This window comes from Sporothrix brasiliensis, assembly GCF_000820605.1.
Source record: "Sporothrix brasiliensis 5110 chromosome Unknown Cont18, whole genome shotgun sequence".
Classification (NCBI taxonomy): Eukaryota; Fungi; Ascomycota; class Sordariomycetes; order Ophiostomatales; family Ophiostomataceae; genus Sporothrix; species Sporothrix brasiliensis.
Window position 1 is genome coordinate 1,854,332 of NW_024467137.1, and position 17,541 is coordinate 1,871,872.

General features: G+C 55.7%; 5 protein-coding genes across 5 annotated transcripts; 2 read left to right on the forward strand and 3 right to left on the reverse strand.

Annotated features, from left to right (window-relative positions):
- Positions 1-356: 356 nt before the first annotated feature.
- Positions 357-2,198, reverse strand: SPBR_01532 (hexokinase; the record flags this gene model as incomplete). Its single annotated transcript, XM_040759842.1, has 3 exons — positions 357-1,808; positions 1,921-2,078; positions 2,102-2,198. 3 exons carry the CDS (start codon positions 2,196-2,198, stop codon positions 357-359), a joined length of 1,707 nt encoding a protein of 568 aa, XP_040619515.1.
- Positions 2,199-8,039: 5,841 nt separating this feature from the next.
- On the forward strand, positions 8,040-10,819 carry SPBR_01323 (uncharacterized protein; the record flags this gene model as incomplete). The annotated part of the gene is made up of 4 exons (XM_040759634.1): positions 8,040-8,903; positions 8,984-9,088; positions 9,175-10,546; positions 10,620-10,819. The coding sequence occupies 4 exons, from the start codon at positions 8,040-8,042 to the stop codon at positions 10,817-10,819; spliced, it is 2,541 nt and encodes an 846-aa protein (XP_040619516.1).
- An 857-nt stretch (positions 10,820-11,676) lies between these two features.
- On the forward strand, positions 11,677-13,625 carry SPBR_01489 (MSC7 protein; the record flags this gene model as incomplete). Its single annotated transcript, XM_040759799.1, has 2 exons — positions 11,677-11,732; positions 11,816-13,625. The coding sequence occupies 2 exons, from the start codon at positions 11,677-11,679 to the stop codon at positions 13,623-13,625; spliced, it is 1,866 nt and encodes a 621-aa protein (XP_040619517.1).
- A 157-nt stretch (positions 13,626-13,782) lies between these two features.
- On the reverse strand, positions 13,783-14,499 carry SPBR_02003 (programmed cell death protein 5; the record flags this gene model as incomplete). Its single annotated transcript, XM_040760312.1, has 4 exons — positions 13,783-14,067; positions 14,207-14,252; positions 14,286-14,395; positions 14,476-14,499. The coding sequence occupies 4 exons, from the start codon at positions 14,497-14,499 to the stop codon at positions 13,783-13,785; spliced, it is 465 nt and encodes a 154-aa protein (XP_040619518.1).
- Positions 14,500-15,019: 520 nt separating this feature from the next.
- On the reverse strand, positions 15,020-17,224 carry SPBR_01416 (uncharacterized protein; the record flags this gene model as incomplete). Its single annotated transcript, XM_040759727.1, has 1 exon — positions 15,020-17,224. One exon carries the CDS (start codon positions 17,222-17,224, stop codon positions 15,020-15,022), a length of 2,205 nt encoding a protein of 734 aa, XP_040619519.1.
- Positions 17,225-17,541: the final 317 nt, after the last annotated feature.

The following is a 17,541-nucleotide window of genomic DNA, read 5'->3' on the forward strand; positions in this document are numbered from 1 at the left end:
GAAGAATGGATACTAGTCTGGCGTTCGGATCCAAATCTGACTTGGGAGACAATGAACAGTATGTACGGAGTACAATGCATCGACATATATTTGAGGTGGTCCATCTGAAGCCCAAAAGCTATAGACAACACAACATATACATATAATACTTTGGAAGAACAGATGGTAATGTGGTGGTGATGACCGAAAGAATTAAATGATGAACTTATATACTGTCATGGCGATGTGGATGAAAGCAACGACTTAAATAAAAATAAAAAATAGTACGGCCGCAATAAAATGCTCCTGCTAATAAAACCGACTCCTTTGTTGTCTCCTCTAAAAATGGTGCCTTTTTCGTTTTCGTCAACCCAAGATTATGCGTCAATGGCCTCCTCGTTGGGCGTGGTCAGCTCGGGCACCTCGTTGACCGCCGACAGCTGCCGTCCCGAGTTCTGCAGGAGCGCCTCGTCGCGCACCTGCTTCAGCGACTCCGCCGCCGTCGGCTGCTTCTTCTCCATCGACGCCGCTACCAGCGCAATCAGCGCCGCACCCACGCCGGATCCGTCCTTGGCAATTCCAATCCGGATCCGCTCAGCGCCCTTCTCGCCAATCCCATCAATCGCCTTGAGCGCATCGTAAATCATCGTGCGGAAGTGCGGATAGTGCTCGACCAGGCTGCCGTCCACGCCAATGTCAATCGGCTCATCACCGTAAGTAGGATCCGCCAGTAGGCCCGACTGCAGCACAATACCACCCACCGCCACCGCCGAAAGCCGCGCCGCACGACGGCCGATTGCATCCGCAATCGCCTTAACCGCCTGCGCATCCTCCATTGATGGCGAGTACACGTCCAGTTGCGTATCCAACTCCTGTCGAAGCGTGCCCAGGTCCGGCGTGTTGTCCAGCGCCGCCACCGACATGATCGCACTGTCCAGGCCCCACTTCTTAAAGATGCCCGAATCGGGTGCGATGGTTGTCGTCGACTTCCAATCGTTATGGTTCGAATTGTCGTCGTGGAACAGCTGCACCGACTTATCTTGAAGCAATGACACAAGCACAATGCGAAGGATCTCACCCAGGAACATGCCCGACACGCGCTTCTCGAACATCTGGATGCCAGGATTGACGCTCTCGGAGTCGAGCTTAATGTCAAACGTAGTATTGGGGAGCACATTTAACTGGTTGTCAAACGAACCCCACTCCGTGTTGAGCACCATCTCGCCCGTCGACTCGTCGTATTCGCCCTCCAGCTTCTTCTTGATTTTGCTGAGCTTCTCAATGTACGCGCCGTTCGTGCCCGTGCCGAAGATGGCGCCCAAAAGAGCCCCCGTCTTTCCGGGGCTGGTGTAGGAACGCGCCATGAGCGTGCCCACGGTGTCGTTGACGAGAGCGGCCACCTTTACGGGCAGGTGCAGGAGATCAATCTCCTCCTGTAGAAGAGCACAAACATCCTTACCAATGGCGTCGGGAATGTCGAAGCCTTTGGTCCATCGAATCAAGAAGCCCTTGTTAATGCCCACTTGCTCAACGGGGAAGCTGAATGTAAAGCCAAGGCGGAAGATGTGCTCGTCGCGGTAGCCCTCGGGGTTGCTCATTGTCTCGCGGCGGCGAACATGATGCTCGTAGTGGTCGTAGTGGTGCTCCTTGATGAAGCTGTCAATGTGCTGCGCAATGAACCGGAACAGCTCCTTGGCTGTCTTCGCCACCATCAATTCCTTTGGGACGGCAGCTTTGCTATATGTAAGACTAAACGAATTGTCGCCATTGAGGCGAACCGAGCAGACGCGCAGGTTCGTGCCTCCCAGATCCACAGCTAGGTACAGGCCCTGGAGCATTGTTAGCATGCATGCATGCACGACATATGTCGGTACGATGACCCGCTTTCACGGCGCACTGGGCTGTGTTCAGGTCGTTCAACGACCCATTATATTTGCTCACCTTTTCTGTGCCATTGGGGACAGCCGTAACATAGGTCGGGATCTGGCTCATGCTGGTGCCGGACTTCTCCAATCCTTCGTCTACAAGGAAAACGACGATCAGCAACTTGTCGATCATGAAGTCGGCGGGGGCCCAAACCTCAATTGAGCTTCGTTGCTCTGTTTGGGACAATGATACTTACCAATCTGGCGGAGGAACTCCTTGACGCCAATGTTGACATCAGTATCCGAATACTCGAATTGCGCAACAATGCGCTTTGTCTCGGCCGCGAGCGCCATGTTGAGCGGGACGGAGACCGGGGGGGTTGTTGGGAAGGGATGGTTTGCGCAGACGAGAGCTGCTTCCTCGACAGGCGGCGAGAAAACAGGTCCAGGTCTGGGAAAGGGAGAGTAGTAGTAGATACTGGTGTCGCGAAGGAGAAATTGGAGAATCTGCAGAGCGAAGTTTGTTTTCTGGTTAGAGGAGCCGGTGACGTCGGTTCAAGAAAAATACAAAGGTGGGGTTTTGTGCTGAGATCGTGAGATTGGTTGCAAGGAAGCAAAAGGCAAAATAAGATGGGAAGAATGTGCGAAAACAAAAGAGACAAAAGCCAAGACGCAAAAGGAGGGTACGAGGAGAGGCAGCGATGGGCTTTAAGTCAGACCATGCCAACGTCCACGTCAGTAAGGTTTGTAGTAGAGCTTCGACGTATATTTGAGAAGAGGGTGTGGGAAGGCCAGGCCATGAGGACAATCTTCAGAGGCTAAAAGAGGTCAACAAAAGACCATGCATCGCAGGGAAACATATTGCGGGGTCGCCAGTGTGCCCCACGAGCGATGAAAAATACTAATACAAACACCCACGCAGGAACAAGGCCACTAAGGGACAAAGCTCGGAGGCAAAAAGAAAGACACAGAGGCCAAAAGGGGAAAGACAGGAAAAGAAAGACAAAAGGACGCAGACCACTCAAACGCCCCTGCAGAAGAACTACAGGTGCAATGACAGGCCCCAAATAAGAGTAGAAAAGGTACTTACTAAGACAGAAACGACAGAAACGACAGACAACACATGGAGAACAGAAAAAGGAAGGCAGGCCGACACGGGTTGCAGGCGGGCCGATTTGGCTTTAACAGATGTAGGTGTGGATGTGCGCGATTTGTTCTGTGGACCTTGGTTTAGTAGGGAACGAGAATGTCGATTCTGCAGCGCGTTGTGAATGCGAACGTCGTGTAGCAGCGTCGCGTGCGGTGCGGGCGGCTGCTGTGGTTTCATACGGCCGTCCTGCGGGGTGAGAACTGGTTTGCCCTGTTGAGTTTCTTCTTGGTTATCGTCGTTGTTGTGGTCGGGAGCATAGTCAGCGGCGCGCCACGATGCGCCGCTGGGTCCTTTTATGCGCGACAGCTTTACGACGTGCAATGCCCGTTTGGACGCGGACCGCTGCGCCCGACTTCCCGTCACCTCTGCGGGCTCAGACTCGAGTATCGTGAGCAGGCGACAACTCGCCGCTATGAGGTCATCGGTATTTGGTGCCTCAACAATCACAGGAACCAACCCGCTCTCTGGCGGAAGTGCAGGGCACACGAACCACAAGAACAAAAGAAAACGAAAGAAAGAAAAAGAAAAGGATTCACCACGAAGGCGACCAAAAGTGCAGCGCCCCGGACCCCACGGAGTATGCTGGCACCAGATACGAAGCTCGAGCCAAATAAAAGGCCCGGGCAAAGCTTCGGATTCTGTGTTAGCTTGTGGGTTTTCTTCTCCATCTCAATGTTTAACAACGCAGCTCCCACTTTTGTCTGATTTCAGTGGGGAAACACACGAGGGAAAGGGGGAAATGGTGGAATGATGGATAAAGCCTTTCTGGCTTCGGTGTGCTACATTTGTGGCCATGCGACAACTTCGCCAGGAGCTCAAAGGGGATGTAGAACTCACATTAGGCCTGCAACTTCGCGTGTAAGTCGTCTGTCGTGTCACTGAAGATTGAGACGCATTCGGAATTGCGATATTCCTTCCTCTTTCGCTTCACAGTCCAGGACAACCCCAATTGGCAAATCAAGCCTATGCTCTGCTTGGTACAAGATGACAGTGGGACACCGTATAATAAGAGCGAGAAAGGGGCCGAAAGCCGCCGAATCCAGGAGTGCAGGCCGCTGTTAGAACAGGTAATCCGTCGCAGAACCGCCGAAGAAGAAGCCGCGTCACAAACGATCAAGGAAGAAAACGTCAGGGCAGCAAAAATAAGATCGCAATCGTCGTCAGCGATGAAATTACGGGGTCTGGGCGGCCTGGGGTGCCGTTTGTGCCGCGGCGTCGCTGTCAGCGAAGGATGGGGAGGAAATATATATAACAAAAGGGCCGGAGGGCATGAAACAAGAAGAAAACACGCGGAGAAGATATGGTATCGGGCGAGGCTGGCTTCGCAAGACTGCGATATCGCAGTGGTTGGCCGGTGAAGAATGAAAGTAGTGTCCGACGTTCGAAGGATCACGGAGCACGGCGTAGTATGGCGACAGAAACCGAAGAAGGGTGGAACACAAGATTGGGAACACAAGCTGGCAAAGTCGCGATGCAAAACGGGAAAAACTGCTAGGAAATAGAAGCACGGGGGAAAGGAGAGAAGAGAGAGAAAGAAGGCGGTCAAAAGAGATAATCAGTTGAAACGAAACAGTTAGTGATAGGAAGGAAAGAGAAGGCGGGATGGAGATCTGGAAGGTGCAACCAAGAACGGTAGAAAGGGGCAGGGGCCAAGTAGAGTGCAAAATGCACCTATTTCGGGTGGACATGGCCCCTCACGATCGCCGCCAAAAGGGGCAGGGCAATTGCAAAACCAGGTCAGGAAGGAGGGAATGGCAGTTGCGATACTCTTTCCTTGCCCCATCTACAGCCGTCTCATTCTTTCCAACAAGTCAGGACAAATATGCAAAACTCAAAGGCAGGAACGAGGGGCAGATAGGCAAAAAGCAATTCTCGTTCGCGACTGCCTTGTTTTTGACCACTATGGCCCGCATGCTGCAGCATCTGAGGTTTTGAAACAGCGCTTCCAATTGCCACATCTTCTGAATATTGCCCGGTTTCTTCTTTTCCACATGCAAACCCACGCTTTTTTAATATCTTTATATCAGTACCACCATATTATCGCATCCCCATGCCGGCCTACCCCAGACAATGCCGTCGAGACCAAGGCTATTTTAACGGGAGCAGCCGTGGAGAGGGGTCCTTTTGTGTGCGTATAACAATGAAGGGCCTCGGCACATACAAAGTAACATTTTTTTGGCCAAATCCGGTGCATAATGACGTGGTAATACAGAGGCAAGGGAAGACAGCCTTGTCGGAAGCCACGCGTGTGAGGCTGAAATTGAAAGCCACAGTCAAACGCATTCCCAGTAAAATCTCTCTTGTCTTGAAGACCCCGCGGCCCAAACCACACCACGGCTGTTGATCAGCCTTGACAATGAGCATGTCGAGGGTGGGCCTGGATGGAGGTGTTTGGTCAAATTCAACTTTCAAAGACAAGATGTTGTCTCACTTGATTGGGCAATCGTACGGGAGCACCAAGTACAGACGGTCGGCCTGCTCCAGGGAAGACGTACAAAGTCGCGAGAGGATTCGAGGAGAAAAGGTAAAGGGCAAGGTAAAGAGATCGGCACCTCCACGACAGGCTCGAGAGCTACAAATAGAAAAAAAAAAAAGAAAAAAAAATTGACGACACTCGAAAACTTCAGGCTACTACGATGGCTGCCGATCCTGGTGAAATGTGACAAGGAAGTTCCGGAAAAAAACACACGACAGAGCTAAGTTGACACTCGGTGTCCGCGGGCCAAAGATCAAAGGTTGCACTGCGGGGGAAGGTACAGCATAATGGACACAATGTAGACTTGAGGCTGAGCAGCGCAGGCTGATTGGTGTTGATTTTCTAAGTAGACGCTAAAATGACAGCCCTGGAAAACGAGGCAGACCGTCGTGGCGGAGCCGACGTTCTCTCCATCTACGGCACGGAGGACGTCGGCTGGACGGTGGTCGGATGGCCTGACAACGAACAAATACGCAGAACTGAAGCCAAGAATTTGTGCAGTGAAGCGAAATTGTATGCAGAGGAACGGCTGCAGGCAACCTGCAGCATGAATGCAGCAGAATGGTTGCTTCTGGAAAGGACTGCGAGGAACGCTGTGCGCAGGTGTCGATGAATTGTCAGGATTGTTAAGCAGCAAACAGTCGACGCCGTGGAAGGCTCCGAACGACGTTAAATTCCCGACTGTTCGTCACCAAAATCATAAGCGAAGCTTTGCAAGGCTGCGATATGACACAGGGCAGGAAGTGTAGCAGAAACGAGAGGCGAAACGGTCTGCGAAAGCAACACCCAATTACAAGCAGAGTAGCGCGAACATGGTAAGTCGCCATGGCAAACCAGGAAAGTCCTAGGACTACTGACCAAAGTCCTACGAGAAACGACTAACCAAAGCCTTCATACGGAGTCCGAAAACAGACGTAACGGAAGAGGACTCAAAACGGCCACATCCTTCTATGGAAAACTGTTATCTTCTTATTTTCCTAGCTCTTTCTAAAACTTTCCGATCAATACGACACAGTCGATATGCCCCAATGTCAGCCTCACTGCTTTGCAAAGTTAGCAAATGGAAAGCAATAGCCCCACAAAAAGCGGCTGAGGGCCTAGTGGGGCAGTCCAAAACGGAGCACCAGCTTGGGGAGGCGAAGCACAGTTTCAGCGACATGCAGTGACCGTCCTCAATAGCATCCGTTTCCTATGTTCTGCACGTCGTAGTTTTTCCAATTAATTACTCCGTACGAATTTTCGCCGTGTGTTTGCGGCATGAAACGAAACAGCCAACAGACGCCTTCTTCGGCCCCCGACGGTGATGCGTCCGGATCAGGATAGTTCTCCTCTTCTTCGGCTTCGTGCTTGCTGGTCGTTGCCTCGCTAGACGAAGACTTGTCGTGTTGGATCAGAATGTACGACGTATCTTACCTAATGCTCCTGCTTCTCGAGCCAGAGTACGAATTATGTCGTAAAGGGGCCTGGTCCTCTCGAATCAGGGGCTGATGTCCCTAATTGCCTCACGTTACCGTTCTGAAGTCGTCAGTAGAATCGTAACGGCCGGCTTCAGCCTTACCTCTGAGTCGATTTTGTGAGACCAACCTGGCCGTTTTGACTACTTGCAGGGGACCTGCTTACCCCCTGGTGAGCCCCGCCGTCAGCGTACAACCACCAATTGGCGGTTGCGCTTGCCCCTTCTCCCCTCCTTGCTTGTCTTGGTTTCCTCTGCACTCGTTCCTTCCCGTGGGGCTGTCGAGGCTGTCCTTTCGCAGTAACCTGTTCCTGTTCCTGGGTCTATTTTCCTGTCGCTCCTTCTCTTTAGAAAGTATTTCGTATTTCGTAGAATATTGCTCCAACCTCGACCAAGGAAGGAGACATGGAACAATCAGACAGAAACCCGACAGGACGTAAGCCCAGAACGTGCCGAAATAAACCCATGTTTTGTATCGTGTAATGGCCATCCCTGTACTGCGGGTTGGACAAAACACCAAGGGAAGGAACATCACGCAGCTAGCAGGCGCCATCGCTGCCCAGCCGCCGCAATAAGTCCTAATTTCTTACGCCCAGGAACCCTCCTTCCTGTCTTCCAGTTCTGGCGTTCCTGCCTCTCCACTCTTCTTCGCGGTCTCGTATATGCACTCTCCGACCTGATTTGCTGCCCCGCTCTCACTTTCTCAGTCTCGTCAACTTGTATCATTCATTGTCTTCACCGTTTCCCACTTCCCATGCCCACCCAACAGCGCCATTCTCCATCCGTTCCGAACACTTGCGCGCACCTCCTTTGATCCCTGCAACTGCTGAGAAACGCCTCTTTTCTCGCTGCTCTTCGCAACTGGCTCACCGTTGTCGTGGACCCCTCGCGCTGAGGCACCCGCTCTCTCTGCTGCCCTACGTCTCAGCTTTGCCCGTTTCTCTGGGCTCAATCCCTCCCCGTTCTCCGTTTTCTGGGACAAACCTTCAGAGCATTTTCCCTACCTTCGCCTTTCAATGCCCTACCCGCCCCCCCGCCACACCTCTCGTCTCTTTCTTCCCTCTCCAGCCCAAGTTCTTATTTCTTCCCTCCCCTCCCCCTCCCCCAGTCTTCCTTATGAGTTCGCTGAACACCCGACTGAAAGCCTTTGGTTTTGGCAAACGCAAATCCACCGCCAGCATTCAAGGCCCTCCGACCACAAACCAACAACAGCCCGTCTACGGCATCTCGGCCGCCCCGCCCCAGATCCCCCAGCAGTTTCCCTCTCCCTCTCCCCATCCCACTCCCCCGCCTGGCCAGCAACAGCCGCTCCAGCCCCATCCACCTCCTCCTTCGCAGACGCCTCAGCTCCAGACTCCGCATCAACAACCTCCTCTTGGTCCGCCGCCTCAGCCGTCTCCTGCTGGCCTTCAAGGACCTCTGCCGCCCGTCCCACCGCCTACGTCTGCCTCGCCGCCCGCCGCCCTTATCGGCGCGCCCATCTCCACGACGAGTCCTGTTCCAGGACAACCTTCGTCTGCCTTCACGCCGCCGCCCGTTGGTGCTCCGCAGCAGCCGCAGCAACAGCAGCAGCAGCCGCCGCCGCCGTTCGGACTCACTCCTCTGGGCATCCAGCAGCCCGTCATCATGAACCCCAACGTCCCTGGAGCGCCTCGCCCGCCCAGCTACACTGCCGGATATCCTCCTGCTGGTGCTCCTGTCCCCGGCGGTCCTCCCCGCGCCCCTCCCTCCCAGATGGCAGGTGGCCCTCCCCCTATCAACACCGGCGCCCCCGTGCCCGGCTACCCGCCACAAATGCAGATTCCGGGCGGCCCCCCGGCCATGGGCGGGCCCCCGGGCTACAACGGAGCCCCGCAGCCCCAGGGCTACGCCCAGGTCCCCCCGCAACCGCAGCCGGTTGCGGCCGCGTACGGCCGTCCAGCGGCCGAAGTCGAGGGCAGCAGCCGGAGTAAGGCTCAGCTGATTGTCGGTATTGACTTTGTATGTGGCCCTCTCTTGTCTTCCGTGTTGTGCATGGAGTATATGACGTATCCACGGGGGGCTTTGGCTAACACACTTAGGGTACCACGTTTTCGGGTGTTGCTTTCGCCTTTGCTACCAACAACGAGGCGAAGGAGGATATTATCACAGAATGGCCCGGTGCTGGTTCCTACACGAAGCAAAAGGTGAGGCAAACGTCGTCCAAAGGCCCACGCACGACTCCGTAGACAACCAAGAAAAATTATTGCTAACAAGCAATCGCTTTCTATAGATCCCTACAGTTCTGTACTATGATCAGTACCAAAAGGTTGTCGGCTGGGGTCCCGATATCGCTGATGCCCTCGCGCCCACGGGTTACCCCAAGGCGGGCGTGCAGAAGGTCGAGTGGTTCAAGCTGCAGCTGATGCTGTCCGGCAACACATACATCGACCCCATCAACCTGCCGCCTCTGCCGCCAGGCAAGTCTGAGATCGACGTCGCTGCCGACTACCTCTTCAAGCTGCGCCAGGCCATGCGCGCCGCGCTGCAGAAGACGCTCGGTGAAGTGTTCAACCGTGAGGAGCGCAACATTCGCTATTACCTCACCGTACCCGCCATTTGGAACGACGCTGGCAAGGCCGCTACCCGTGCCGCCGCCATCCAGGCCGGTTTCCTGCGCGACGAGAACGACAACCGCCTGACTCTTGTGTCCGAGCCAGAGGCCGCCGCCCTCTTCTGTTCCAAGACGGGTCTGCTGAAGCTCAAGGTACACGACGCCCTCCTGATTGTGGACTGTGGCGGTGGTACTGTCGATTTGATCGCCTACGAGGTCGAGGAGGAGAGTCCCTTCACGGTCGCCGAGTGCACGGCTGGTTCCGGAGACTCGTGCGGTTCGACCGCCCTGAACCGGAATTTCAGCAACATTCTGCGCACCAAGATCCGCAAGATGAAGCTGCCCGACGGCTCCAAGATGGCTGGCCGTGTGTACGCCAAGTGCATCATGGACTTTGAGAACCGCATCAAGGCCGATTTCCGTAACAACGGGCAGAAGTGGGCTGTCGACGTCGGTATCGAGGCCGAGTTCCCCGAGGCCGGCATCGAAGAGGGCTACATGACCTTCACGAACGAGGAGATTTTGCAATGTTTCGAGCCGGTTGTCAACCGCATTCTCGAGCTGGTGCGCAACCAGATCATTGCCATCCAGGCCCAGAACCGCACACTGCAGAACATCCTGGTTGTCGGAGGTTTCGGTGCCTCCGAGTTCCTCTTCCAGCAGATCAAGTTGCACGTCCCTCCCCAGTTCCAGTCCAAGGTCGTGCGTCCCATGGACTCTGTGGCTGCCATTGTCAAGGGTGCCGTTACTGCAGGTATCACCGAACGCATCATCACTCACCGTATCGCTCGTCGCCACTACCTCATGGCCACGCTCCAGCCCTTCAAGGAGGGCTACCACCCAGAGGCGTACCGTGTGCCGTCGCTCGACGGAAAGGATCGCTGCAAGTTCACGCGCCAGATTTTCGTGCAGAAGGGCCAGAAGGTCAAGATTGGCGAGCCCGTCAAGGTGTCTTTCTTCCGGCAGGTCGCCCCGGGCGCCACGCTCATGTACGAGGACATTCTGTACGCCTGCGACGATGATGTCTGCCCGGAGTACACCAAGGACCCAAGTACGTATTTGCGCTTTACACTCGATCGGTCCGAGTCCTTCATTTGTGTCTGTACAACGCTAACCAGTACCAGGAATCAAGGAAGTTGTCACCCTTACCTCCGACCTGTCGCGCAAAAACCTGGAGAAAGACTTTGAACGCATGGACACGCCACAGGGCACGTTCTACCGCGTGTACTTTGACATTTACCTGACTCTCGACGGCTCTGAATTCAGTGCCGAGCTGGTGTGCCAAGGCGAGGTTATGGGCCGCTGCCGCGCGCGCTTCCGGTAATCGACTCTTGTGTTCTTGAGGGTTTCTATATTAATTCTTTCCCATCTTTAAACTTTCTCATGAAGTCTTGGTTTTTGTTGTCTCTATTGCTACATTTTACTGCGTGTTTTTGCCTTGTTGCCCAGTGGCACTCGTGTCACCTTTTCTTTTTTTTGTCTTTTTTATATTTTTCTTGGCTTCTGCTTCGCCATATTTTGTGATACCTTTCCACACCGGAGATCTACTCTCTCTCATTTTCTTTGGCATCTAAAAAGGAACAGAGAATATGTCAGGGGCGGTTTATATTGAAGCGAGACCATCCAGCGTCGTGGAGATACAAAGAAAAAGAAGAACAATAAAAGAAAGCTTTCACGTTATTAGAGTGTTTATGTGATTGTATGTCTTTTTCTATCAGCAACTCTTTGCCTATCTGCTCTTGGTGAGGTCCAAATGTTGTGTATTTATTTTATACGTTTCTGTATTATTATTATTATTTATTTATTTATTCTTTTTTGGCGGTTTTAGTCTTTCAGTCCCTCTACCACTGAACACCCAATCCACAAATGCAAAGCTCCTTCTTCATATCCAGCAAAACACGCCATGCTCTTGCCCTTGGCCATCCACCCCGACGTTATTGTTTATCGTCTGATGTTTTCTCCAAAGGAACCAGGAGCGACCCACGCAATTGGTCAATGGTACTTCTGACCCGCTTTTTACCACGCCGGGAGCATTAGCCCCCTTTTCTTCCAGCACTTTGTCAAGCTCTCTCGCCAGCTTTCAATCAAGCACGACGACTCATTGCGTTGGAGAGAGCTCGATCGCCCCTTGCGCATATTTTCTTGACTTCGCACTGTTTATATTCTTTTCAATCCTTTATCATGGTTTTGCAAGCGGTTTCAGCCTGGCTGCTGCATGTGGACGCTGCCATTGAGGAGTATGTTTTATACGATGCGCCAATGCGACCTGAATCCTCTCTTTGATTTGACATGGTGTTTTGCCGTACTGACAGCCATCTAGACTGATTCCTTTACTGCGGGCATGGTCGTGGACTTTTGTCGCTGTTGGCGCAGTGATCGTCATCATTTGTGCCAACAGAAACTCCGACCGGCCGAGACGCTACAAGGTGCCGTTACCCAAGCTCCCTGAGGAGAAGCGGTACTTGAGCTCGCCGAGCATCAAGGTGTCCGGATCATCTGCGATTCAGTGCTACGCGCCCGCCACAGGCCAGTTCCTCGGCCTCGTCAACCCGTCCACGCCCGCGGCCATTGACCGCGCTGTCGCGTCGGCCAAGGCCGCGCAGACTGTCTGGGCGAGCACGACATCGTTCCGCGACCGGCGCCGGGTGCTTCGTTCGTTGTTGCAACATGTGCTCGACAACCAAAAGGACATCTGCCGCGTTGCGTGCCTGGACTCTGGCAAGCTGCCGCTCGACGCTGCGCTCGGCGAGGTGCTCGTTGTCGCGGAGCGGATTCAATGGACTCTCAAGCACGGCGAGAAGGCGCTGCGGCCGTCGTCGCGCCCGACCAACGCACTCTTGATGCCGCACAAGCGCAACGCGGTCGTGTACGAGCCTCTGGGTGTGGTGGCCGCGCTTGTCAGCTGGAACTACCCGTTCCACAACCTGCTGGCACCCATGGTGTCGGCGCTGTTTGCGGGCAACGCCATTGTCGTCAAGGCTTCCGAACAGACGGCCTGGAGCACGCAGTACTTTACGGCGCTGATGCGCGGCGCTCTCGTCGCGCACGGCTACGACCCGGCTCTTGTGCAGGCCGTCGTGTGCTGGCCGGCGACTGCGAACCACCTGACGCAGCACCCGGATATCGCCCACGTTACGTTTATTGGCTCGCAGGCCGTAGCACGGCACGTGGCCACATCGGCTGCACAGGCGCTGACGCCCGTGTGCGCGGAGCTGGGCGGCAAGGACCCTTTTATTGTCCTGGACTCGGTCGGTGCTAAGCGTCTGCCGGCGGTCGCGGCGACCATGCTGCGCGGCACGTTCCAATCCAGCGGACAGAACTGCATTGGCATCGAGCGCGTGATCGCGGCGCCGGGTGTGTACGAGCCGCTCCTGGCTCTGGTGACGGACAAGGTCAGGGCTCTGCGTATCGGGTTCCAAGACGACGAGGGGGACGACGCCGAGACGGACGACGCGAACAAGTACGATGTGGGTGCCATGATCTCGGACGCCAACTTTGACCGTCTCGAGCGTCTGATCGACGACGCCGTCAACCAGGGCGCGCGGCTGCTTGCGGGCGGACGCCGTTACACGCACCCTCGCTTCCCGCACGGCCACTACTTTACGCCGACGCTGCTGGCCGACGTTACCCCGGGCATGGCCATTGCGCAGGAGGAATGCTTTGGCCCCATCCTCTGCATGATGCGCGCCAAGGCGAGCACGGCCGAGGCGGTGCTGGCGATTGCCAACGCTGCGCCATTTGGCCTGGGTGCGTCCGTGTTTGGCAACGAGCACGGTGCCGAGGCCAGCGAGATGGACAAGGTGGTCAAGGGCGTCAAGGCTGGCATGGTGGCGATCAACGACTTTGCGACATACTACGCGGTGCAGCTGCCGTTTGGCGGCGTGGGCGGGTCTGGGTACGGGCGGTTTGCGGGCAGCGAGGGCCTGCAGTCGCTGTGCAATGCCAAGAGCGTCTGCGCGGACCGGTTCGGCTGGTTGGGCATCCGCACGGGCCTGCCGCCTGTCGTGCAGTACCCGGTGCGTAGCCAGCAGGGCGGCTGGTCGTTTGTCAAGGGCCTGGTTACATTTGGCTACGGTCTCTCGTGGAGTGAGAAGATTGGGGGTCTGCTGGAGCTGATTCGGAATTCATAGACAAAAAAAGGGAGAAGGGGTGCTCTGTGCGATTGCACGTGGCACAAAACGTGCCATAAACATTTTGTGGAGCGTTTCAATGGATGGCAGTTTCATTGTTGGTATCATAACATAATGCTTCTGTTTTGTGTTTTATTCGTCTTGCATATCCCCGCTCTCAAATGTCCAGATCCAGGTCGTCGTCGTCAAAGCCGCCCTTGGTGCGGCGGTCGACCACAATGCGCCCAGCCGAGCTGCTCGTGCCGCGCTTCGCGTCTTCGGCGGCCGACAGGCGGGTCAGCATGTCCTTGAGCTGGTCTTCCGAGACCTTGCCGCGCAGCTGACCGGACTGGGCGAGCATCAGCAGACGGTCTTCGACGGCAGAAGCGCGCTCCTCCTTGACGAGGCGGATGCGGGCAAGGCGGTCGGCCGCGTCGGGTTCGAGGATCTGGTTGAGGAGGTTCTGGCGAGCTTCTATGGAAGGGATTAGTATGGCAAGGGACGCGGACGTGGACCGACGAGGGAGGAGCGAGGAAAAGGAGCGATCCAAGAGACCATGGCCGTTTGTCGTGATCGTAATATCGGTGCTGACTAAAACGTACCCTTCCTGTGTGGTTGTCAGTACAGCCGTTCGTTCGGTTGCTTTGTCTGCACACAATGCAATCCAAGGACACAACTTACTGCTGCTGCTGCTGCTTCTGGCGCTGCTCTTCCGACGAGCCGCCGCCACCACCACCGCCACCGCCATTGCCGGCTTGCTGCTTGAGCTGACGCAGACGTTCTTCGCGAATCTAGACGTGTTAGGGCGGATGGGTATGTCTTGTCGAGGTTCTCGGCGAGAATAAGAAAGAAACGGAACGGGAAACCATACCCTCTTCAAGTCGTCGTCATCCATGGTGTCAGTGTGGGTGGGTGTCGTGTGGTATGGGTTGCAAGAGGAGAAGTCGAGAAGCGAATGTTGCGATGCAAGCTTGAATCTAGCGGGGTAGAGTTTTAGGGCCTGTGTGCCTGTCCGCGTGCCCTGGAGCCTTGCGGCCGTGGACCCACTCTTTTTTGGAAGACGGGAGCTCACTGTACGTCACATTTTGATATTGGCATTGAGCGGCATGGAATCCGCAAAGAACAAGGATGTAGTGGCATGGGATAAGGTGTCTAAGTAAATTGTTTGTATGTACATTTCTAGGATGTGTACAAATAACGTACATGGGGAAAACGCTGCCGCAAAAGCGCGACAACAGTCCGCCCTGTCGAGACAAAAGAGATCCAAGGGAACCGAAGTTCAGAATATTCAAATAAAACGCCTGCCTTGTAATGCTGCCACCGGCCTGCCACCGCTCCTTTCTATGTTCTATGTGCATCGTCATCGTTATGGAGGGCCAATAACAACCCCGGTGTTTGTGCCGCCTTCTGTCACCCTAAGCCTGGTCGTTGTCTGCATGCTTGGAAGCTTGCTTGCCGGCATGCTTCTTTCGCTTCTCTGGCTTCGGAAACTTCCCGGATGCCGAGACGTACGGCCCCGACGGCGGGGCAAATGGAATGTGCGACTCTTGGCCTGGGTCGCTTGGATCGATTTGCAGTGACGACGGCCGCGCTACGCGGCTGCGCTGTTTTGCCCGTACCATCTTGATAATCATCTCGTTGTGCGGGCAGGCGACACCGAGAGCTTTCCCGCGTCGCACAAAGTAGCCGTTGAGAAACTCAATGTCGGTGCCCTGTCCCAACGCCACGCGCCGTGCCATGAGGCAGTAGCCGCCACTGTCGTTTTGGGCAGACTGGGGCCCGCTGCCTCGGTACGCGTCGCCGTCGTCAGAGTGACTGCTTCCACCGGGGCCGGGGCGCCTGGTGCGGCCTTCGCTCTTGCGGTAGGACAGCCGAAACACCTTCCGTTCAAACGCGCCACTGCGCACATACTCGGCGAGCTTGGGCGACGCGCGCGTCTCGGGCATCTGCAAGATGACATTGATCATTTCCCGGACCAGGTCCTCCACCATGGACCACGCAGGCCCATTGGACCACAACGCATTGCCCATGGGTAGGTCCAGGACAGTCTGTACTGGCTCAACGGCGGCGGCGTACACCAACTCGGGTAGCTTGTATCGCAAAAACGCGGCCGTCGAGTACCCCCCTGCGCCGAGCTCGGGCGTGACGTTCAGCAAATACATGAGGCGCATACCGGTGCTGTATTCTAGTTCCAAGCTCTGATTGCCGTCTGTGCCCTCCCGTTTCCTTTTTGGGGCGGGAGGTAGTTCAGGTACAAACGTTGGCGGACTTTTGCTGTTGCTGCTGCTGCTGCTAACACTGTTGCCGTCGGCATCGATTTCGCCGTCAGCAATGATGCTGTCAAAGTCGTCATCATCGCTAGCAGCGATGGCGCGGCGGTCTCCAGCGACAAGCTCGCCGCCCTCCGCAACTAGCTGGTCGGGCGGCGTATAGTGTGTCAGGACCACCCTGCCGGGCACATTCTCAACAACGGAAAAGGCGTTTTCGGTGTAGCCAAGCAGGTGCGTCATGTGCCCCAGGATGTACGAGGGTCGGTCCGGGATGTATGGGAAGCACAGTTCGTTGATCCGCTCGACCACGCCCAGACCCGGCTGCAGGAGGCAGATTGTTGTCCGGCTGTTAATGCGGGGCGCAAGCTGTTCCAAGGCCCCGATCGAAGCGGCACATGTCATTGTGACAATGAGGTTCTCAATGGGCCGATGGACAGTGTCAAAGGACCGCGGCCGAACAACATTGCTGCTCCGTGACGGTCGGCGATTCGGCCCGGCGTACTCGCCAATGACTGGGTTGTGTGGCAAGGCCTTGTTGCCGCGCAGAACCTCCACCCGCTCACCCTCACTGTCCCATTTCCGCGCCTGATGGTAGCCGAGGTGCACTATGTGCACCTCAGGGTTGCTGGGAAGACCGGCGAGCATGTGTGCCAGGTATGTGGCCTGAATGTTACCGCCGAGCACGTGAATCGGCTCGCGGGGGGTTGGGCGTGTTTCCGTCGCAGGCTCAGCGCGTGTCTCTTCGTCTTCTTCGGGTAGTATCCTGAAATAATCGTCTGGATCTTCCTCTACCTCTGTCAATGGCGGTGGCGGGCTACTTTGGCGAATCGGTTTTGGCTCCAGCCGGTGGTGGTCCGGCTCGGCACCCGTCACTCTGCCTAGTCTTCTACCTGCGCTTAATATCGTCTTCGAGATGGGCTGTGTCGGTTTCGGTACCTTTGGAGAAGAAGTCAAAGGGTTTGAGAAGGGCCTTGCTGGAGGTCGCTGGGACGTATTTTGAGGGGCTCGTTGAGAGGGCTCGCTAGGTGTCGGCGCGTCTGGTGTGGATGGCACCCGGGTTGCGTTCATTTGTGCCGTCGCTGACGCCGCGGATGCCCGGGGCGACGCCAATATTGTGGGCTCATGCTTTGAGAGAGTGGGAATGAGCAGAGACGGGTTTCCGAAAGGGAGGTGGTAGTCGGAAGGGAGCGAGGACGATGTCTCCGTGAAGGGTGGTGGGGAGTGTGAAGAGGTATGCCGCGATGCCGCAACAGCCGATGCGGCACCGCATGAGGACCGGAGCCGCAAAAGGACGGCCCGTGCGGGCGCTGCATGTGTCCCGGCACTGCGGGCGCCAACCAAGAGGGCCATGCTACCCATTTGTGCCGCGCTACCGCAACGCCATGAAACGTAACGACGATGTGGCGTGGTGTGTTGTATGCTGGAGACGAGCTGCTGCTTCAGACAACGGTATCCGCTCAGCGAGAAGAGACAGCCAGAGGCGGCTCTGTTGCAAACACCTGTTGCCGTGAGCTCGGCCGGGGAGACGCTTGATCCGAGTGCCGTTGATGTCAATGGTATAGACGGTCGCACCCAGATGGGGTCTTAATTTGCACGTGGACTCGTGGTGGCGCTGCAGTCTCTCGTACTACAGCCGTCAAACCGCACTCGTTTTGTCGCCACCGTCG